Genomic DNA, 23,494 nt, shown 5'->3' on the forward strand with positions numbered 1-23,494 from the left:
AATTGGAATTTAATAAAGCAGGAATTTTTTTCACTCCAGAAACATGGATGACATTGAAAATATTAATATCTCTCTCCAAGCCAGCCCAACACCCTCAATGGTAAATAGAATACTTGGTCACTGCTAGCTGACTAGACCACTACACTGCTTGAAAGAAACAGGAATAGGAATACTAGTGACTGTAGCTGACCCTGCCACTAATGCAAGACCAGGAATATTTTTCTTTCCTTTCCTAGCCTAACACAGAATCTGTTCTGTGTTGTCTATCAAATCTGGTTCTGGTTCTGGTTCTATTTCTGCTTGCCTGCCTGCCTGAGCCTGCCACCCAGCCCACCACCTCCCCACAGAATCGCTGGAAATGTGCGTGAGTCCTCGTGCTGCTGCTTATATAGTGCTGGCTCGTGAGTAAAATCCTCAGAGAGCACTGAATGACAGCGCGATTCGCTGCATTCAGTGCCACTCTGAAAACGTGAACGCAGATTCGCTGCGTTCCGGTATCCATGCCGACGTGTCCGACCCTTTCCTGTGAGTCACTGCGACTCACAGGAAAGGGTCAGACAGGTTGGCATGGTTAGCGCAGGGGCGCCGCCATTTTGTGCTAATCTGGGGCTCCGAGCTCGCAGCTAATGGCGGTGAGAAAAGCGCGCCTCGCGGTTCAACGTATTCAACGTAGCTATGTTGAATACGTTGGAAGTCGCGATGCGTTGCGCATCATCACTTTTTTAAGTTAAAAAAAAAAAAAGTTGCGTTTTACATATGCGTTCAAAACGAATGCACACCCCTACTTAGCAAGACCCCCAAGGTATAACTTGGCACTCATTTTAGCTTCCATATCCCTGACACTACACCTTGGGAGGTTTGTTGCCATTTAGTCTAACTACCTTACCCCAAGATGCTATACCTGGGGGATCTTGCTGATGCTTTGCCTAGCTGACATGATCTTGACACACCTTGGTGGTCTTGGTGTCAATCTGCCTTGCTGCTATACCCTTATGCTACACCTTTGGAGTCTAGATGCCACACTTCATTGCTGCTATACACCTTATGCTACTCCTGAAGGTCTTGTTGCTGCATGACTAACTGCCATGCTCCTGCTGCAACACATTGGGGTTTTGCTGTCACTCTGCCTATCTGCTTCACACTTTGACTGGTGCTTTTCAATATATTTATAAATGAACTGGAAAGGAATATGATGAGTGAGGTAATCAGATTGTCAGATGATACAAAATTATTTCAAATATTTAAATTATAAGCGGAATGTGATAAATTGCAGAAGGACCTTGCAAGTCTGGAAGATTGGGCATCTAAATGGCAGATGAAATTTAATGTGGACAAGTGCAAGGTGATGCATATAGGGAAAATAACCCATGCTGTAGTTACACGATGTTAGGTTCCATATTAGGAGCTACCACCCAGGAAAAAGATTTTGGCATCATAGTGGATAATACATTGAAGTCCTCGGCTCAGTGTGCTGTGGCAGTCAAAAAAGCAAACAAAGTTAGGAATTATTAGGAAGGGAATGGTGAATAAAATGGAAAATGTCATAATGCCTATGTATTGCTCCATGGTGAGATCGCACCTTGAGAGCTGAGTTCAATTCTGGTCACCGTATCTCAATAAAGTTATAGTTGCGCCGAAGAAGGTACAGAGAAGGGTGACAAAAATGATAAATGGGATAGAATAGCTCCCTTATGAGGAAAGGCTAAAGGCATTAGGGCTGTTCAGCCTGGAGAAGAGACGGCTAAGTAGGGATATGATAGAGGTCTATAAAATCGTGAGAGGTCTAGAACGGGTAAGCGTGAATTGGTTATTTATTCTTTCAGATAATAGAAAGACTGGGAGCACTCCAGGAAGTTAGCAAATAACACATTTAAAACAAATCAGAGAAAATTCTTTTTCACTCAGTGTACATTTAAGCTCTGGAATTTGTTGCCAGAATGTGGTTTGTACATTTAGTGTAGCTGGGTTTAAAAAAGGTTTGGATAAGTTCTTGGAGGAGAAATCTATTAACTGCCATTAATCAAGGTGACTTAAGGAAAAGCCACTACTATTACTGGCATTAGTAGCATGGGATCTACTTAATTTTTGGGTACTTGCCAGGTGCTTGTAACCTGGATTGGTCACTGTGGAAACAGGAAGCTGGGCTTGATGACCCTTGGTCTGACCCAGTAAGGCAACTTCTTATGTTCTTATGTTACTCCTTTTGGATCTTGCTGACATGCTACCTTGCTGTTATGAACATTCTGCTATGCCTTGGGGGTCTTGCTGTCACTCTGTCTAGCTGACATGACTCTGATTTTACACCTATGAGGTCTTGCTGCCTCTCTGCCTTGCTGCTATACCTCTTAGGCTTCATCTTGTAAGTTTTACTGTCACTCTGCTTTGCTGCATCCATGGCCATGATTCTACATCGTAGGGGGACTGCTGCCAACCTGCCTAGCAGTTATGTCCCTGACTCTACACCTTGGAAGACTGTATGCATCCCTGTTTGATGTTTGGATTCCAGCCTAGTTATTCTACCCTACTTCTCTCTTGGTTATGTTGGCGTATTTTATCCACAAAATAAAATAGAAAAAAAAGTAGAAATTTCTCCTTCCACCCCCTTCTTATCTGGCTCAATGTCTTGCTATTTATGTCTGCTACTATTGCTTTATGGCCTGTTCCTGGCTTTCTCATGGTGACTTGGAGAATAGATGCTATTATGAGTTAAATTATACTGTTTTGTGGTGCCTTGGGGAATTCATACAACTGTTGATGTTGCCTTAACTGCTCTCTTGGTATATTCACTGCTTTTGGCTGTTCAGCCATCTACCATGATGCCCTGAGATTTTGATGCTTCTGTACTGTTTGTGATACCCAGCTCACATGCTACACCTTTATGGGTTTGCTGTTTCTGAACACACATTCTGTGTGTTAAGAGTTTTGATTCCTCTGCGCTGTTTGTGATAGCAACATAGGGACATAATAAATGCCATGCTGAGTCAGACCAAGGTCCACTGAGCCCAGCAATCTCTCTCTAACAGTGGTTCTATTATATTCCCAGATGTAAGCGCTGGCTTTCCCAAGACTACATGGCTAATAACTGTTTATGCACTTTTTCTTCAGGAACCTGTCCAATCCCCCTTATAACCCCAATATATTAGTTGTTTTGACCATGTCCTCTGGCAACACATTCCATATCATGATTGTACACTGAGTGAAAAAATATTTTCTATGATTTTGTTTTAAATCTGAGGGTTGCTTCTTTCATGGGGTGTTCACTAGTCCTAGTGTTGTTTGAAAGAGAAAATAACTCATCCCTATTTACCCATTCCACCCCATTCATGGTAATATAAATTTCAATCATATTCCCTTTCAGTCATCTCTTTTCCAATCTAAAGAGCACTAATCTGTTTAGCCTTTCTTCTTAAGAGAGCTTTTCCATTCCCTTTATCATTTTGACACCCTTCTTTGTTTCTTTTCTATGTCCGCTATGTCTTTTTTGAGATGGGCAACCAGAACTGCATACAATACTCAAGGGGCAGTTGCACCATGGATCCAAAGCCATTATGACAGTCTCAGTTTTGCTTTTTATTCCTTTACAAATAATTGCTAACATTCTATTTACCTTTTTGACCAGATTCAAGGTATTGAGAACAAGTACTCCGAGGTCCTTTTTCCTGGGTTGTGAATCCTAGCACAGAACCCAGCATCATATATTTATATTTGGGATTATTATTCTCTTTCTGCATTACTTTGCACTTGCCCATATTAAATTGCATCTGCCATTTAGAACTCCTAGTCTCACAAGGTCTTTCTGCAGTTAATCACAATCTACTGCCATTGTAATGACTCAAAACAATTTTGTCTCATCTGCAAATTCGGTCACATCAATCATTGTTCCCTTCTCCAGATCATTTATTAATATGCTAAATAACACAGGTCCCAATACGGACCTCTGGGGCACTCCACTAATGACCTTTCTCCATTTGGAAAAACTGACCATTTAATCTTACCTCTGTTTCCTGTCATATCCTGTTACCAATCCACAATAGGACACTGTCTCTGATCTCATGACCTCCCAATTTCCTGAGGAGTGTCACATGAGAGACTTTGTCACATGCCTTCTGAAAATCCAAATACACTCCAGCTCACTTTTGCCTGCATCTTTTTTTATACCCCCAAAAAAATCTAGTAAATTGGTAAGTAGGGATGTGAATCGGGCTTAGGACGATTGAAAATATCGGACGATATTTTCAAAATCATCAGAAATTGGGGGCTCCCGATACGAGAACCCCATGATTTTGTTCCTGGGGTTCTCTTATCATTTTGGGGGAGGGCGGGAAAAACGGCACACTAAAACAATCCCTAAACCCACCCCGACCCTTTAAAACTGTTCCCTTAGTTTCCCCCATCCTCCTGAACCTCCCAAAAACTATTTACAAGTACCTGGTGGTCCAGTGGAGGTCCCGGGAGCCATCTCCCGCTCTCGGGCCGTTGGCTGCCACTAATCAAAATGGTGCCGATGGCCCTTTGCCCTTACCATGTGACAGGGTATCCGTGCCATTGGCTGGCCCCTGTCACATGGTAGGAGCACTGGATGGCCCGTGCCATTTTTAAAGATGGCGCCAGCCGTCCATTACTCCTACCATGTGACAGGGCCTGGCTAATGGCATGGATACCCTGTCACATGGTAAGGGCAAAGGGCCATCGGCGCCATTTTTATTAGTGGCAGCCGACGGCCCCGAGAGCAGGAGATCGCTCCCGGGACTTCCACTGGACCACCAGGTACTTGTAAAAAGTTTTTGGGGGGTTCGGGAGGGTGGGGAAAGCTAAGGGAACAGTTTTAAAGGGTCGGGTAGGTTTTTTTGTTTATCGGCTCGGGCGCAGCCGATAAACAAAACCACGATCGGGCCGCCCAAAAAAAAATTAACGATGTGAATCGGAACTGGAATCGGAACTGATTCCGGTTCCGATTCACATCTCTATTGGTAAGGCATGACTTTCCTTTGCAAAACCCATTTTGACTCTCACCCAAACTATGTCTATATGGTACGTAATTTTGTTTTTAAGAATAGCTTTGAATATTTTGCATGGCACCAATGTCAGACTCACTGGTCTCACATTCACCACCCCTCCAGTTTTCTGGTATTGTGTCTATTTTAAATGATAAATTGCAAATCACCAGAAAAAGGTCTGCAATTTCATATTTGAGTTCCTTCAGAACTCTGGGGTGAATACCATCCAGTCCTAATGATTTGTTATTCTTTAGCCTGTCAATCTGAGTTATTACATCCTCCAGTTTCAGAGTGATTCCATCCAGTCACATAGAGACATCACCATCAAGAAATGTTTCCAGTGTGGATAGGATCTTGCCAGCCTCCCAGTATCTGAATTCAAGAAAACATAGAACAAGCAAAGGGAATCTCTGAGGGAGTGGTATAGATAACAGTGCTGAGCAGTGTGTGGATGGGCAATCTAGATAGGTCATATGGTCTTTGCCTGCCATTATGTTTCTGTGTTTCTAAGTATGACAGACTATGAATCTGAAAACACAAATCGCTGCTTGCAATTAACATGAAATGTTGTCTTTCCTTTTCTAACACAGCAGTCACACATTTAATGTGATTTTCTGTAATACGTAAATCTTATAAGAAGAAAACTAAAGTGTAGTCTACAGTCAACACTAATTTTAATTCAGCGCACATCATTTGTAACTTAAATTTCAAAATTAGGATACATTGATAGAAATAGCACCATATTAGTACTCTTCAAAATATAGTGCAAAGATGGAGCACATTGCACCAATAAAAATTGCAAATGCATAGGTATACATCTGCATTTGATAATTGGTATACTTTGGAGTAGTCACTGGAGTATATGTTTACCTGACCCCAATTATGTGTAGATAATGAAACAAAACTCATGAAAGAATAATAACTCTGGATCTTAAATTTACAGATAAATTCAGACAAGGAACAATTCTGGACACACGTCATTTCCGATGGCTTCAGGATAGCAGTAGTTTGGAAGTATGGTGGGATTTACATGGACACAGATATCATATCCATAAAGCCTCTCCAAGAAGTAGATTTCCTGGCATTTGAGGAACTACGAACTTGCAGCAGTTCGGCATTTGGTTTTCAAAGGCACCATGAATATCTATGGGAATGTATGGAGGACTTTGTGAAGAACTATAGAGGAGCCATATGGGGACAACAAGGTCCCCTGCTGCATACCAGAGTTATAGCAAGGCGATGCGAGTTTCCAGATTTCAAATATATAAAAGATGGCACATGTAAGAATATTTCTATTTTGCACCCGCAGCGATTAAGTCCAATTCACTATTCTAATTGGGGAAAATATTTTGAGGTCTGGGACCACAAGAACACCTTTAATAATTCATATGGCTTTCACATGTGGAATTTCATGAACAAGAATAAGAAAAAGGTGATGGCAGGAAGCAATTCATTGGCTGAGAACCTCTTTATCAAAAACTGTCCACTTACTTATGAATTCATTTTGAAATCTACACCAGGAAAGTAAACATGGGATGGTAACTTTATTAAAGTCAATAGTTTAGTACTCATTATTCTCCACAAAATCAGAGATTTCCAATGAGCTATCTGTAAAAGTATTTGGACCTTGTAGGAAGAACTCCATAGATGTTGCATGGATAATTTCAATTCTATTTTCTTGTTCAAATCCTCAGTTTATTTTATCCCAGCTCACTCCAGGTCAACAGAACATACTGATCCAATCCTGGTTTTGGTCTGTTGCATGCATGGATTTGTAGTCTGATTGTCACATGGATTTTTCTTAGACAGAGCTACAACCCTATGCCTGCACGGGACAAAACCAGGATTGTGTGAGCTGCATGTTTCTCCCATGCATTCTATTTAAGAGTGTAACTGCCACTCCATGTCCATTCACATTATCCACTTTCTTTCTATTTACAGTTGTAACTGCTGTTCCATGTAGGTTACTCCCATGTTTTAGATTTATGGTTGCAACTGCTGATCTGTGTAGGTTACCGGATGCCTTCTATTTAGGGATCAAAAATGAAGAACATATTGGTAGGTGTATCTTGTACTTGACCACTGGATCAAATATGAAAATCAGAAACTTCTGCCTTTGAAAACCTCTGCATTGTCCTGGGGCAAATGGCCTTCTCCTTCCCTGGGCTAGGAAGACAATAACATAATACAAAGCTTGTTCACATTCTCACAAGGAATTGTACAAGTCTCTTGAAGGTCATGCTTAACACACACCTGTCAGTGCTATGTTGAGCTTGATTTTGTAGAGCTGGTACCATGGTACGATCTAAATTGGATGTTTCTGTATTACCTGAAGTTGTTCTTCATTTTTTATTTCCAGCTCATCAACATTCTAAAGTTTGTGATACAAAGAAGACTTACCTATTGGCTCTTCTCTTAGCCTCCCCCTTTCCCTGTGGACTTGCTCTAGAGATGGTAGTATCTGTCGCACTATACCAGTTACCCCCGTGCTTATCAATTTCCCAAACTCAAGGAAAGAAGCAGACTTTAGCAGGACTGGCCTTTCATTTCTACTACACTAGGCAGAGTTCCAAGTGTGGTAAGCAATAGAGCCAGCACTAGCATACAGACAGAACAGGTAACCATCGAGGGTGGCAGATTGCCTAGCGCAGTAAAATATATCTGCCTAGATCTTTTACATTTACATTTATTGGATTTATGAATTGTTCAACATAAAATAGGCCTGAGCAATGAACATAGGAAACATATATAATCATAAAATGTCTCTAGCTCCTTTTCCCTGTGCCTCTATTCTTCCCCCAGTGCCTTCATTTCCTTTCTAAATGTGCTCCCTTCCCCCTCCCCCCTCTACTCACCACTGCCCTATATGCATTCTGTCTGCATGTGGGTCTATTCTCTTTCCCACAACATCTTTTCTCTGTGCCCATTCAACCACTCCATTCTCTGTAGCCCTGCTCCTTCTGTGTGCCTCTGCATCCTTCTGTACCCTTCCACTTCATGCACATTCCATACTTTCCCCCTTACTCCTGCTCCCTTCCGTACTCTGTACCACTGCTACCTCCCCTGATGCACCTGTGCCCACTCTCCCTTCCTCTTTCCCTCTCTTTTGTCTCTTCTATTTGACTTCATTCCCTTTCTCCTTCCCTCTGTATTCTCATTTCCTCCTTACTTAGCTAGTCTTTTTTAAAGTGAGGCAGTCCTAGACCTAGTTGGTATTAGAAACAGCAGTAGTACTCTGTCTCTGTACATGCTCACAGTCCCAAAAGTGGTCCCCCTTCCTCTTCCAGACGGGAAAGTCGTACAGGAGGAGGTGAAATGATGAATATGGGGGCTGTGAGCACATGCTGATTTATAGTACTTGTATCAGGTCCAATGTTCCCTGCACAACTTTGCTGCTTTGAATGGTATGGGGATGGGACTGGATTTTGAGAGAATAGGTACAGGAGAAAGGATTATAGTGAGGAATGATGGAGAATAAGTATGGTTTAGAGAGAGGTGGAGATCATATGTGGAGACTGGGGAGTAGGGGATGGAGAAAGGAAACTTGCAATAAATATTGGTCTGCCTAGTATAGCTAGAAATGACAGGCCAATCTTACTAAAGACTGCTTCTTTCCTTGAGTTTGGGATATTGATAAGCATGGGGGTAACTGGCATGGTGCAACAGATACTACCATAAGCTTGCTGGGCAGACTGGATGGACCATTTGGTCCTTCTCTGCAGTTATTTCTATATTTCGGGAGGGGGGGAGGCGTGGCCTTTGAGCAAGATGGCCGCATGATCTGGAGCTCTGGCTATCCAGATCCCATCAAAAGCGAACCTAAAACAATCAAAGCTTAAAAGGTTACCAAAGAGAGTACTTTTAGATCGCAACACAAGATCGATGGCTGTGTGATGTCATGCAAGGCAAAGCAAGTCACAGACAAACAAAAGTCAGAGAGACATGGAAAAATTTAACATGGATTAGAAATTACTGCCCAGAAAATAATCACAACAGAGACGTGTAAGGGTGAAAGAGGCTGATGACTGAATAGTTTGGAGGCAAGGTGAGATTGTAGGGGTCAGGTAGGAACCCCTCTTCATGTAAATCCCTGGGAAGGAAGCAAAATTTCATGCAATAACATCAGAAGCCCCATGGAGTCACAGTGACATTAGACAACCTATGGGAGGGACAGGGAGTAGTGTAGCTTGCCCTCAGCAGGTTCACATTATTCTCTCACACATCCTTCCCCATCCCACCAAAAGTAGCAGAACTGTAAAGGGAAACCTGAACCTGGCTGTAACTGGGAACAGCAGCAGCACTTTGTCTCAGTACACAAGGACTGTGGGTCAGAAGATGCTCACAGGCCCATATCAGCTCTTCACCTCCTCCTGTATGAGTTTCCTGTTTGGAAGAACAGGATAGACCACACCGGGGAGAAAAACACGGGAATGGAATTAAAAAAAAAGTGTGGGATATATCCAGAAGATCCCTGGTGGCAAGAAAATTGTAATGGAACACTGGGCAATCTGTACAGTATGGCAGGTACAATCCACAACAGCAATGTGCTTCCAAGAAACCATTCTAGTAATCTGCATGGAATGATGATTATAGTCCAGTAACAGCATGGCACTGCATTGTGCTTTCAAGAAGGCATTGGGGTATTCTGCACAGAGCTGCAGTTGTAATCCTAAACAGAAATGGTACAAACGCATTAAGACTCCAAGAAGACTGGGGGCATGCATGGAGGGACCATGGGTAAACCGAAACTTCAATGAGCTTGGTGTTAGCTGGTAAGCAAAGATGCCTGGAATTTGCTACTAGCAGAGTTGGTGTAGGCCATCACTGTGACAAATTTTGCTATGTTGAGGAGGAGAAAGAGTAAAGTTGAGAAATGAGTTGAGAAAGGAGGTAAAAGATGTGGGGAGAGGGAGTTGTTATATTATGTGTGGGAATTCATATGTGCATCTACTCAAATTGCACAAATCTCAATGGTCTCCATGTGCCAACATTCACTATCTGCCATGTTATAAGTTGAATTAATATATGTATTTGGTGAATTTTTATTACTAAATTGATTATGGGAACATATTGTACTTTCTGTCATATGGATTTCATTACAGTTCATTAACTGTGCACATCCTCTAAACATATCTTATATTTGAGCTAAAAGACAAGGTGTAAGCAATGACAATCTATCGTTGCCTCTCACAAGAATATTACATTAATTATATTTGAGTATGGTGTCTCCTTTTTTTCATTTGTTGCTTATTGTGACCATTGTTTTGACAAAGATATAATGAGTGGGGATCCTACTCTGTTGGGAAAAGGTAATGTTCTTACGAGGTGGGTTGTATATGGAATTAGGGAAAGATATTCCCAAGAATTATGATTTTATCAGTGCCTGCCCGAAAAATAAATTATGTAACTGGTAACATTATGATCTAATTGCCATTTATTGAGAGTATGTAGGAAAATGAATCAACTCTACAATGTATGTGTGAATGTGTGTGTTGCGCGCCTCTTCCACGTCCGGCCCGCGCATGGGCCTGCTCACCTTGCTAGCTCCTCTGCAGGTCCCGGGTCGGTCTCCCCAGCAGCAGCCGTGAGCTCCGCTAGGCCTCGGCGTCCCGTGGCGGTGGTCGCCGGGTCTTCCACTGTGCACCAGGCCTCACGCCGGAGAACGGTGTCTCCAGTGGCGTTGGCCACGTCCCTACGCGCGTGCATGCGTGGACTGCCTGGCCTCTTGTGGGGCCAGGGGCGGGTCCTAGCTCCATGGCGCGCCCTGATTGATGGAACAATATAAGGAAGTCCCTGCCTGCATTTCCTTGCCTTGGCATTGTATTGTGTGCTAGGTTGCCTCCACGTTCACAGTCTTGTTCCAGGATCCTACTGTTCCAGCCTTGTTCTAGTGTCCTACTGTTCCAGCATCCTCCTGTTCCTGCGTCTGTCTGTTCGTCTTCCCAGGTAGTACCCTCGGACTGTCTCTCTGGAACTGACATTGGCCTGTTCCTTCTCCTTCCTGTCTGCTGCCTGCATCCTGACCCCTGCCTGCCTTGTGACCTCATCTGACCTCTGGAACCTGACCTCTGCCTTGTTGACTACTCCTTGGATTGATCCTCAGATTCTGACCTCGGCTACCATTGACTACGTCTCCTGATTCTGGCTCTGTCCCTTGCCTTGTCAACGCCTACGCTGTTTGGGCCTTCCTTGCCTCTCCAGGCCAACAGCATGAAGTTTGACTGTGCTCCCTTGCTGATCGTGGGCATGCCGCTCTACTACCTCTCTGGGAGATCCTGAGAGGCCCACCTAAGTCCAAGCTGCCAGGGACCCTATGGGCTCCACCCGGGGGAACCTCGGGCTTCCAGTGGTGAAGCTCATCTCATCCTCTGTCTCTTCCTGTGCTCCGCCCCCTGGGGGCAGGTGCTCCCTGGTCCCTACCAGGGAGCCGTTCTCCACTGCTCCAGGACAAGGGTCCACCTCCAAGTGCAACAGTGTGTGTTTGTAGATTTGTGATGTGTAATTTGTAGAAAGTTTTATAAAAATAATGGTCAACAAATAAGTTGAATTTGACTAAATTAATATATTTCTAACTAGCTTTCAAAGATTAGATCCCCTTCACTGAGTCAATGCATTGGGTATCGTTCAAAAGCCAGTTGCAAATATATTAATACCTGCTTTAAAAGCATCTAAGGCCCAAATGGAAAGCACAATATTTGTATACACATTAGTGATACTGTTAGTTCCCTGACTGTAATGCTAAAGCAAATGCAAAAACTTAAAAATAATAGAGATGTGAATGGCCGGTGCCATTTTTAAAGATGGCGCCTGCCATCCAGTGCTCCCTCCAAGTGACAGGGGCCGGCCAATGGCACGGATACCCTGTCACATGGTAAGGGCAAAGGGCCATCGGCGCCATTTTGATTAGTGGCAGCCGCCGGCCCGAGAGCGGGAGATCGCTCCCGGGACCCTCACTGGACCACCAGGTACCTGTAAAAGGTTTACAGGGGGGTCAGGAGGGTGGGGGAAGCTAAGGGATTAGTTTTAAAGGGTCGGGTTGGGTTTAGGGGTTATTTTTGTGTGCCGTTTTTCCCGCCCTCCCCCAAAATGATAAGAGAACCCCACGAACAATTTCATGGGGTTTTCCTATCGGTTTCGGAGAGCCCCCGATTTCTGACGACTTTGAAAATATCGTACGATATTTTCAATCGTCAGAAATACGATTCACATCCCTAAAAAATAAATTTTTAAAAATGCAATTGACCTTTGGCACCATGAACAGTCTTAGGGTAACCAGAGTACAGATTCAGGCTGGACTTGGGCAGACATTTTGTATAAATTTCTTTATTAGTGACAAAAAAGCAAACAAAAGCAGCTCGTAACAGTTCAACATAAATGTAGTATTTCAACTTACAGTTCAGCAGTATTTCCTTTCTCTAGACTTCCTTCTGTTCTCTGGGACTCCTGTTCCCTTCTGGGCCTGGCTAGTTATACACCTTCCCAGGGTCCTCCACCTAGACTAGGTCTCCGTGCTGTCTTAGGTTAAGGTGGACCAGGATATATCTCTAGATAGTCTTTTAAGGTGTTTTGGGGTTTTCTCCTGTATACTTCTTCATATGACCTCACAGGGATACATTTCTAAAGCATAGATAGGAGAGACATATGTAGATTGTCTGCTGCTACATCACGCTTCTGCCCCTCGGGGTCTGGGTCAGAGCGTCTACGTCACAAGACGCTGACTCTATACTTCTGCTCTGGACCTGTCTCAGCGCTTCAACATTACTGAACTGTGTCTCTACATCCCCACTCCTCGGGGCATCTCTCAGCGCTTCTACATTACAGGATCCTGTTACTGTACTGCTGTCCCTCAGGCAGTCCCTCTGCGCTTCTTCTCTACTCGAACCTGCTACAGCGGATCACCCGCTCTAGTCAGCATACCACTATACAAGCCTCTGCTCCTGCACTTCCTCTCCTCAGGGCCAGTTCCACGTGGTCCTGCTCTACTGTCTTCGGAACTGCGGTAGCATCTCACCCCTTGAGGCTTTCTCTCTCTCCCCATCCGAGAGTACCTTGGTCTTGGACTAAACCTAACCTCTCTGACACTCTCTTCTTCCAGCCTCCTACTCTCTCCGGGATCAGCCACACAGAGGTGCACCTAAGACCAGCCGGCCCCGGCACCCAAGGGCTCAACCTGCGGGGAACGAGGGCCGGTACTGGCGAAGTTCCTGTTTGCCTCTGTTCTTGGCCAGACTCGCCTCCCAACGGTGGGATCTGCGGGGCCCAACCCCGCAGGTAGCACCAATCCAACCTTGGGCCAAGGGTCCACAAATCCTAACAGCAGCAAAGTATGAATGTTCTCGGCCGCCCCTCTTAATCATGACCCTAGTTCTAAAAACCAACAAAATAGAACCGGAGTCGTATTCCATTATTCCTAGTTAAAATATTGAGGTGACTGATGTGCTTTGAATACCCTAAATTTTTTCATATTAAACACTTCAAACCCTCCGGATACTTTGTCAAGAGCATCAAGGAGGCACTGAGAAGCAGGGGTTGGGACAGGTTATAGCTTGTCTTATGCTGGACCTCCAGCTTGATCCCAAGATCCAACTATGAGCTTTTTAACTGCAACACTTTAATATATACTATTGGAGCTGGAATTACCACTGCTGTTCGCACCAGACTTGCTCTTTAATAAATCCTTGCTAAAGTCATTCCAATTACAGGGCCCCACTTTTTCCGAGTCAGGAGTAGATAATTTGTATGGCAGTTGCCTTCTTTGGCTGTGGTAGCTATTTTCAGGCTTCCTTTTTGGAATCAAAACCCGATATCCTGTTACCAGTGGTCACCATAGTAGGTCCAGAAAGTACCATTGAAAGTTGATAGGGCAGACATCCAAATGTATAATCGCCATCACTGAGACATGTGAGCAGCCCAAGGTTATCTAGAGTCACCAAAGCAATTGGGCAAGCCTGGATTGGTTTTGGTCTGATAAATGCATGCATCCCAGAAGGTCAGTGTTCATCAGCATGTATTGCTCTAGAATTAGCACAGTTATCCAAGCAAAGATGGCGTGATCCAAGGAACTGTAACTGATTTACAAACCATCCACAGTTTCACTGTATTGGCAGTGTATACTTATACATGAATGGCTTAATCTTTTAGAGAAGCATATGCTACTGCAAGATCAACCAGGTAGCTGTGGCTCTGACTGGACTAGGCATGCCCTCCCCACTCTCTACTGCCAAATGGGGGGCATGGAGTGGGGAGTAGTTTAGTGTGTGGGGTATGCCTCATGTTCCAAACAAGGTTCCAATCCTCTGCCCTGCAGCAGAAGGGAGGACCTCAGCACAGCTGAAAACAAAAAAAGGCAGCCACCCCAATCTCCAGTGAGGCAGCAAAAATGGTAGCCACATGCACTAAAATGATGAGTTGCAAGAGCCAGAGGAAGATGCGCATGTCAGGCAACTGACTTTCTCCTTGACTTGGCTGCCAGGAGAAGGGTATAGTCTTGGATACATGCAGAAAACAGTGGATGAGCTGCTGGACACCTTGGTCTCTCTGCAGAGATGACAGATCCAGGAGGGGATATGCAACATCCACCATGAAGTGAAAGTACATTTATTTACATACAGGGTTATTAGAGGTCAATATTCCAAAGCCATCTAGACATATCTCAAAAGTTATCTAAATGGCACAAATGTCTGGATATAAAGGTGGCATTACTGGGGATTTCCGGAAAGTAGTTCAATGATCCAGCTAACTTAGCTGAATATCGCATATATCCAACTAGGTTATCCAGATAACTTTAGACCTGCTTGGAAGATATCCATAAAGTAGCACTATGCCTCCAAAACCCCTAAATAATTAAAGGGGTGTTGCGTGTGCCGGCCACGGCAGGCCCTCGGCAGGCCCGCTTACCCTTTGCTGCCGAATCCATGTCCCTCGTGGCAGAAGGCCACCGGCTCCATACTCGAGCCAACCCCGGTGCTCCAGATACTGTGACTAGCTCCTCTGTTCCTTGGCAGGCCTCTCCGCGTGGTCTGCGGAGAGTCACCACTGTTCAGCTCTGCGCCCCTCCCTAGGCACGCGCACATCTCTCTCTCTTTTAAAGTGCCCACTGCAAGAACTTGGCCGTGGCCTCGAAAGATGACATTGCTGAAGCTCCAGTATAAAAGGCTGGGCTCAGCTCCTGTTAGTCGCCTTTACAACAGGTCTCCACGCTGGTCGTGTACTTCGTTGCCTCCTGGTAATTCCTCTACGTTCCTGTTCCTGGTTGTCTTCCTCATTCTTGCATTCCTGCTACCCAGCTTTCCTTATGGACTGATCTTCTCCTAGACCTAACTTCTGCTTTGCCTGACCACCCCATTGATCTTCTCCTGGACCCGATCTCTGCTTTGCTTGGCCATACCATCGACCTTCTCCTGGATCCAACCTCTGCTTCGCCCGACCGCGCTACTGATCATCTCCTAGTCCAGACCTTCACTTTGCCTGACTATGCTACTGATCATCTCCTAGCCCAGACCTCCGCTTTGTCTGACTACGCTACTGATCATCTCCTAGCCCAGACCTCTGCTTTGCTTGACTATGCTACTGATCATCTCCTAGTCCTGACCTCAGCCTTGCCTTGTCACCACTCCTTGATTGCCACAAGCCCTGACTCCTGCTTGCTCTATAATGCCTCCCCTGTCTACATCCTGGACTTGGCCTTTCAGGCTTCGACCTGTTCTTTCTCAGGTGGTCCTGCCTTACTTTGGTTCCTATTGGCGCCCGGGTCTCTGGGACTCCGCCTCGTCCAGTACAGACTCTCCAGTCCTGCTGTTTCTGCCTCTGGGCTGACCTCTCCATCTCCTCTTCAACGATGACATACAGAGGCCCACCTAACTCCAGCTGGCCCCGGTACCCAAAAACTCAACCCACAGTGAATGAGGGCTGATATTGGCAAAGCTCCAGCTGGCCTCTGTCAGTCAGACCACTCCGCCTGCCAACGGTGGGGACCTGTAGGATCTCTCCTACGGGTAGCGTCAACCCCTCCTGCACTTGGACCGTCGGCTGCCAGTATTCAAAATAGCGCCGATAGCCTTTGCCCTTACTATGTCAGAGGGGCTACCGGTGCCATTGGTCAGCCCCTGTCACATGGTAGGAGCACAAGATGGCGCCGGCCATCCAGTGCTCCTACCATGTGACAGGGTCCGGCCAATGGCACGGATACCCTGTCACATGGTAAGGGCAAAGGGCCATCGGCACCATTTTAATTAGTGGCAGCCGACGGCCCAGGAGCAGGAGGACGGCCCAGAGTGGGAGATCGCTCCCGGGACCCCCACTGGACCACCAGGTACCTGTAAAAAGTTTTTTGGGGGGGTCGGGAGGGTGGGGGAAGCTAAAGGGTTAGTTTTAAAGGGTTGGGGTGGGTTTTTTGTTTATCAGCTTGGGCGCAGCCGATAAACAAAACCGCGATCGGGCCAGATGGAAAAAAACCCACATGTGAATTGGAACTGGAATCTGAACCGATTCCGGTTCCGATTCACATCTCTACTGTCTAATCTGTTTGCTTCTAATACTAAATCTGAAGGAGTTTTCATATTATCCACTAGATGGCTCCCCTACACCAGAATAGATAAATTGACTATACGCAAGAAAGTTAACTTTCTCTTTCAATTTTCCTTCTCTTTTTTATTTTCTTATTTAGTTTTTCTTTTCTTATTTAATAATGAAAAGAGCTATCAGGATAGAAAAGAATAGATGGAATCCCAAGAAGTTAAACTCAAAAGAATTGAGTTAGCATCAGTCCATCCTTGGGAACCAATTATAACACAAAGAGCAAAGAGGGACCGACAGTGAAAAACAAACACAGAAAAAGAAGCCTAACTGAAACACAATATCTGATGCAATACACTGTACATGTGCACACAAACAAGCAAGTAAGAAATATATTAGAGATGTGCTTTCGTTTATGACGAATTAGGCAATTTCAACGAAATTGCCTAATTCGTCGTGGTTCAGGGGCCTCTCCCCCCGAAACAGATTTTCCCCAAACTACGAGAAAAATTAGTTTTTCGGGTTTGTACTGGGGGAGAAGCACATTTTATTTTTTTAAATAAAAAACCACCCCAAGCATTAAGATTTAGTATAATACAACGCCCCCCCCCCCCCCCCACCATCCTGATCCTTCCCCAAGACTTACTAACATCCCTGGTGGCCCAGCGGGGTCCTGAGAGCAATTTGTCCCTCCCTGCCATCTGGCCTGCCTCACTCAAAAAGGCGCCGATAGCCTCTGACCAACTATGTCACAGGGGCTACCAGTGCCATTGGTCAGTCCCTGTCACATGGCCATCGGCGCCATCTTGTGCTCCTACCATATGACAGGGGCTGACCAATGGCACCGGTAGCCCCTGTGACATAGTATGGGCAAAGGCTATCGGTGCCATTTTGATTACTGGCAGCTGATTGTGAGATTGCTCCTGGACCCCCGCTGGACCCCCAGGGACATTTGGCCAGCTTGGGAGGGCCTACTGTCCCCCACAAGACTTGCCAAAAGTCCAGTGGGGGTCTGGAAGTGACCTCCTGCACTCGGACTGTTGGCTGCCAGTAATCAAAATGGCACCGATAGCCTTTGCACATACTATGACATAGCCCCTGTGACATAGTATGGGCAAAGGCTATCGGTGCTATTTTGATAAAGACAGCACGGAGAGAGAAATTCCTCACGGGACCCCGCTGGACCACCAGGGATGTTAGTAAGTCTTGGGGAGGGATCGGGATGGTGTGGGGAGGGGTTGTATTTAATTTATTAAAGTGAATTTTAATGCGTGGGGTGGGTTTCTTTGAGCTTCGTTTTCCCGCATCGTTTTTTGGGCCGGTTTCGTTTTTCCCCATTTAGTTTTTGGTCGTTTTTCCAAAAAACTAACTGAGGAAAAATGAACTTTACCCCGAAGCGTCCAACTCAAAAAACGACCCGTAGAAAAAAACAAAGCTCATCTCTAAAATATATCTATATAGATATATATATATCTATATAGATATAGATATATATATATACTCACAGATTAGTGATGTAAAGTTATATACATACCCACAAATCAGACCTGGCACACGCTTACCACAAGGGTCAGGTGTGAAAACTTCTTTAAGCCTCTTCTCTTTGGCTCTGTGTCTTCCGGGTGCATGGATTCGTGAGTTACACTAAAGACTGGGTAACCTCCTTTGAACTAGAAGCCAATTTTATGTCCGAGAACGAGTGTTGTATTTGAAACTGTCCACCAGATTCAAAGGCAAAACTATTCCAAGTAGAGTAGCCGCAGCTACTGATATGTCCCTTCGTGCGGTCACCAAATGTTGAGTATTAATTTACTCTTAAAGACTATTCTCCACACAGGAAACAAGGATATCACACAATTTAGTAGGAACAAATATAAATTTATTATTGCATCTCCTTGGGAGATACAGGCAGCCAGACCTCGTCTCAGGTACAGCACTCCTGTCTCTCCTAGTATGTCAGTGAGTGTTGCGTTTTATACGTTTAAACATACAGTGATGCGTATGAGCCTATGATCGATTATCACTTATGGAGGTTGGCATATTAAAATAAGATGAACTAAACCTACATTAAAATGATACCTTTTCCACCCAAGCAAGGCCCTCCTTAAGGACCCCCCCCCCCTTGCTTAAGCAATATGTTAGCAGCAATCGTCTGATAGTCCTTTGTCCTATCAATCTTTCAATCTTTTCCATCCTTAGGGGGAATTGGAAAACTCTGATTTCAGTTGGGCCCCTCAAGTGGAGACGATAGTCTGTGAGAATGTGACCTCAGCCATTTGCCCTTTGTAACCTTATGACCTTCCATCATAAGTTTTGAACAGCTCCAAATGCAGTCCAGATGTCTCCCAGAGTCTTTATTCTAGGGTCAGTTTGAGGTTTGTTTATGGCCAGAGTTTGCAAATAGGCCAGAGAGAGCAAAGGGTTCTGGGTAAGCTGAGTGAAACAAAGTCTGAGCCATAGTCTTCACCACTATGATGCCTAGATCTCTTTCTTGGGTGGTAGCTCCCAATATGGAACCTAACATTGTGTAACTATAACATGGGTTATTTTTCCCTATATGTATCACTTTGCACTTATCCACATTAAATTTCATCAGCCATTTGGATGCCCAATTTTTCAGTCTCAGAAGGTCTTCCTTCAATTTATCACAATCTGCTTGTGATTTAACTACTCTGAACAATTTTGTGTCATCTGCAAATTTGATTACCTCACTCGTCGTATTTCTTTCCAGATCATTTATAAATATATTGAAAAGTACGGGTCCCAATACAGATCCCTGAGGCACTCCACTGCCCACTCCCTTCCACTGAGAAAATTGTCCATTTAATCCTACTCTCTGTTTCCTGTCTTTTAACCAGTTTATAATCCATGAAAGGACATCGCCACCTATCCCATGACTTTACTTTTCCTAGAAGCCTCTCATGAGGAACTTTGTCAAACGCCTCCTGAAAATCTAAGTACACTACATTTACTGGTTCACCTTTATCCACATTTATTAACTCCTTCAAAAAAGTGAAGCAGATTTGTAAGGAAAGACTTGCCTTGGGTAAAGCCATGCTGACTTTCTTCCATTAAAACATGTCTTTCTATTTGTTCTGTGATTTTGATATTTAGAACACTTTCCACTATTTTTCCTGGCACTGAAGTCAGGCTAACTAGTTTGTAGTTTCCCGGATCATCCCTGGAGCCCTTTTTAAATATTGGGGTTACATTAGCCACTCTCCAGTCTTCAGGTACAATGGATGATTTTAATGATAGGTTATAAATTTTTACTAATAGGTCTGAAATTTCATTTTTTAGTTCCTTCAGAACCCTGGGGTGTATACCATCTGGTCCAGTTGATTTACTACTCTTCAGTTTGTCAATCAGGCCTACCACATCTTCTAGGTTCACCGTGATTTGGTTCAATCCATCTGAATTATCATCCATGAAAACCTTCTCTGATACGGGAATCTTCCCATCATCTTCTTCAGTAAACACTGAAACAAAAAAATAATTTAATCTTTCCGCGATGGCCTTATGTTTTCTAATTGCCCCTTTAACCCCTTGATCATCTAATGGTCCAACTGACTCCCTCACAGGCTTTCTGCTTCGGATATATTTTAAAATGTTTTTACTGTGAGTTTTTGCCTCTATGGCCAACTTCTTTTCAAATTCTCTCTTAGCCTGTCTTATCAATGTCTTACATTTAACTTGCCAACGTTGCATTATCCTATTTTCTTCTGTTGGATCCTTCTTCCAATTTTTGAATGAAGATCTTTTGGCAAAAATAGCTTCTTTCACCTCCCCTTTTAACCATGCCGGTGATTGTTTTGCCTTCTTTCCACCTTTCTGAATGTATGGAATACATCTGGACTGTGCTTCTAGGATGATATTTTTTTTAACAATGACCACACCTCTTACACACGTTTTACTTTTGTAGTTGCTCCTTTCAGTTTTTTCCTAACTATTTTTCTCATTTTATCAAAGTTTCGCTTTTGAAAGTTTAACACGAGCACCGTGGATTTGCTTACTGTCCCCCTTACAGTCATTAATTGAAATATGATCATATTATGATCACTATTGCTAACCAGTCCCACCACAGTTACCTCTCTCACCAAATCCTGTGCTCCACTGAGAATTAGATCTAAAATTGCTCCCTCTCTTGTCGGTTCCTGAACCAATTGCTCCATAAAGATATCATTTATTCCATTCAGGAACTTTATCTCTCTAGCATGTCCTGATGATATATTTACCCAGTCAACAGCGGGGTAATTAAAATCTTCCATTATTACCACACTACTAATTTGGTTAGCTTCCCTAATTTCTCTTAGCATTTCATTGTCTGTCTCAACATCTTGACCAGTGGACGGTAATATACTCCAGTCACTATAGTCTTCCCCAACACACAAGGGATTTCTATCCATAAAGATTTGATTATGCATTTAGTCTCATGCAGGATGTTTATGCCATCCCGGTCATAAAGTGCCACACCGCCTCCCAGGTGCTCCTCTCTATCAACGTGATATAATTTGTACCCCGGTATAGCACTATCCCATAAGTTATTCTCCTTCCACCATGGCTCTGAGATGCCAATTAAGTTTATGTTATCATTCATTGCTATACATTCTAATTCTCGCACCTTACTTCTGAGACTTCTGGCATTAGCATACAAACATTTCAAAGTTTGCTTTTTGTTTGTATTTTCATTCTGCTTTTTAATTGATAGAGATAAGTTAGAATTTTTTTTAGCTCAGGTGAGTTTTTAGTTACAGGCACCTGGACTACTTTTCTTATTATTGGAACCTCACTGTCGGGATGCCCTAATTCTAATACATAATTAGTATCCTTTGAAGATACCTCCCTCCAAACCATGTGCTGCTGAGCGATGGTCGGCGTTCCGCTTTGTTCTAGTTTAAAAGCTGCTCTAACTCCTCTAATGCTGTGCCTCGAATGCTGTGCCTGTCTATCCAGACTTTATGTCCCTACGTGGGCTTGAACTCTATCCTTGATTGTTGTGCCTCTCCATCCAGGCTTTACGTCTCTACAAGGGTTTGACCTCGAATGCTGTTCCTGTTCATCCAAGCTTTATGTCCCTACGTGGGCTTGACATCTGTGCTCGATTTCTGTGCCTGTCCGTCCAGGATTTATGTCCCTACATAGGCTTGACCTCTATCCTCGATTGGTGTTCCTGTCCGTCCAGGCCTAATGTCCCTACAAGAGCTTGACCTCTATCCTTGAATGCTATGCCTGGCCATCCAGGCCTTATGTCCCAACAAGGGCTTGACCTCTAATGCTGTGCCTGTCCATCCAGACTTTAGGTCCCTATGCGGGCTTGACCTCCATTCCCAATTGCTATGCCTGTCCGTCCAGGCTTTATATCCCTAGGTGGGCTTGACCTCCATCCTCGATTGCTGTGCCTGTCCATCCAGGTTTTATGTCCCAACGTGGGCTTGACATCTATCCTCGAATGCTGTGCCTGCCCATCCAGGCTTTATGTCCCTACGTGGGCTTGACCTCTATCCTCGATTGCTGTGCCTGTCTGTCAAGGCCTTATGTCCCTACAAGGGCTTGACCTTGAATGCTCTTCCTGTCCATCCAGGCTTTACGTCTCTACAAGTGTTGGACCTCCAATGCTGTGCCTGTCTGTCCAGGCCTTATGCCTAAAAGGGCTTGACCTCTAGTGCTGTGTCTGTCCATATACATTTGGAATGTAAGAACATAAAAATCTGACTTCAGTTCTTGCTTCACAAATGGCAGTCTCTATTGCTCTAAAAGCATCCTCTCTTGAATTATCTTTCAGAAATGAAAAAGATTATATTTTCTTCTGGCAATGAACCAGTTAAGGAAGAAGTGACAGATCAAACCACAACATACCTGCATAAAGGAAATCCTCGAATGCTGTGCCTGTCCAACCAGACTTTATGTCCCAACAAGGGCTTGACCTCTAATGCTGTGCCTGTCCATCCAGGCTTTATGTCCCTACGTGGGCTTGACCTCTATCCTCGATTGCTGTGCCTGTCTGTCCAGGCCTTATGTCCCTACTTGGGCTTGACCTGTTTCCTCGATTGCTGTGCCTGTCCATCCAGGCCTTATGTCCCTACAAGTGTGCGACCTCTATCCTCAAATGCTGTGCCTGCCTGTCCATCCTGGCTTTACGTCCCTATGTGGGCTTGACCAGTAATGCTGTGCCTGTCTGTCCAGGCCTTATGTCCCTACAAGTGCTTGACCTCTAATACTGTGCCTGTCCTTCCAGGAGCTAGATCTCTACAAGGGTTTGACCTCAAATGCTGTGCCTGTCTGTCCCGGCTTTATGTCACTACGTGGGCCTGACTTCTATCCTCGATTGCTGTGCCTCTCCCTCCAGGCCTTATGTCCCTACGTGGGCTTGACCACTATCCTCTAATACTGTGCCTGCCCTTCTAGGCTTTCTGTCCCTAAAAGGGCTTGACCTCTATCCTCGATTGCTGTGCCTGTCCGTCCAGGCCTTATGTCCCTATAAGAGCTTGACCTCTATCTTCGATAGAGCCTGTCCATCCAGGCTTTACGTCTTTACAAGGGTTTGACCTCAAATGTTGTGCCTGTCTGTTCAGGCCTTAAATCCCTAAAATGGCTTGACCTCTATCCTCAAATGCTGGGCCTGTCCATCTAGGCTTTATGTCCCTACTTCGGCTTGACCTCTAACCTCGAATGTTGTGTTTGTCTATTCAGGCCTTATGTCCCTAAAAGGGCTTGATCTCTATTCTCGAATGCTGTGCCTGCCTGTCTGTCCTGGCTTTACGTCCCTACGTGGGCTTGAACTCTATCCTCGATTGCTGGGCCTGTCCGTCCCGGCTCTATGTCCCTAAGTGGGCTTGACCTCTATCCTCGATTGATGAGTCTGTCCATCTGGGCCTTATCTCCCTGTATGGGCTTGACCTCTATCCTCGATTGCTGTGCCTATCCATCTAGGCTTTATGTCCCTAAAAGGGCTTGACCTCTATCCTCAATTTTTGAGCCTGTCC

General features: G+C 44.6%; 1 protein-coding gene across 2 annotated transcripts in view; it reads left to right on the plus strand.

Moving 5' to 3' along the window:
- Positions 1–23,494, plus strand: part of LOC115099096 (alpha-1,4-N-acetylglucosaminyltransferase-like) — a 243,371-nt gene that overhangs the window by 18,304 nt on the left and 201,573 nt on the right. The window contains exon 2 of one of the 2 annotated variants that reach the window (XM_029616420.1): positions 5,941–10,402. The exons of the other annotated variant lie outside the window; for it this stretch is intronic. Within the exon in view, the coding sequence (XP_029472280.1) occupies positions 5,941–6,525 (585 nt within the window). The 3' untranslated portion in view covers positions 6,526–10,402. Of the gene's footprint in view, positions 1–5,940; positions 10,403–23,494 lie in introns of those variants that run through there. 2 annotated transcript variants of the gene reach the window in all.

This window comes from Rhinatrema bivittatum, chromosome 9 (genome assembly GCF_901001135.1).
Source record: "Rhinatrema bivittatum chromosome 9, aRhiBiv1.1, whole genome shotgun sequence".
NCBI lineage: Eukaryota > Metazoa > Chordata > Amphibia > Gymnophiona > Rhinatrematidae > Rhinatrema > Rhinatrema bivittatum.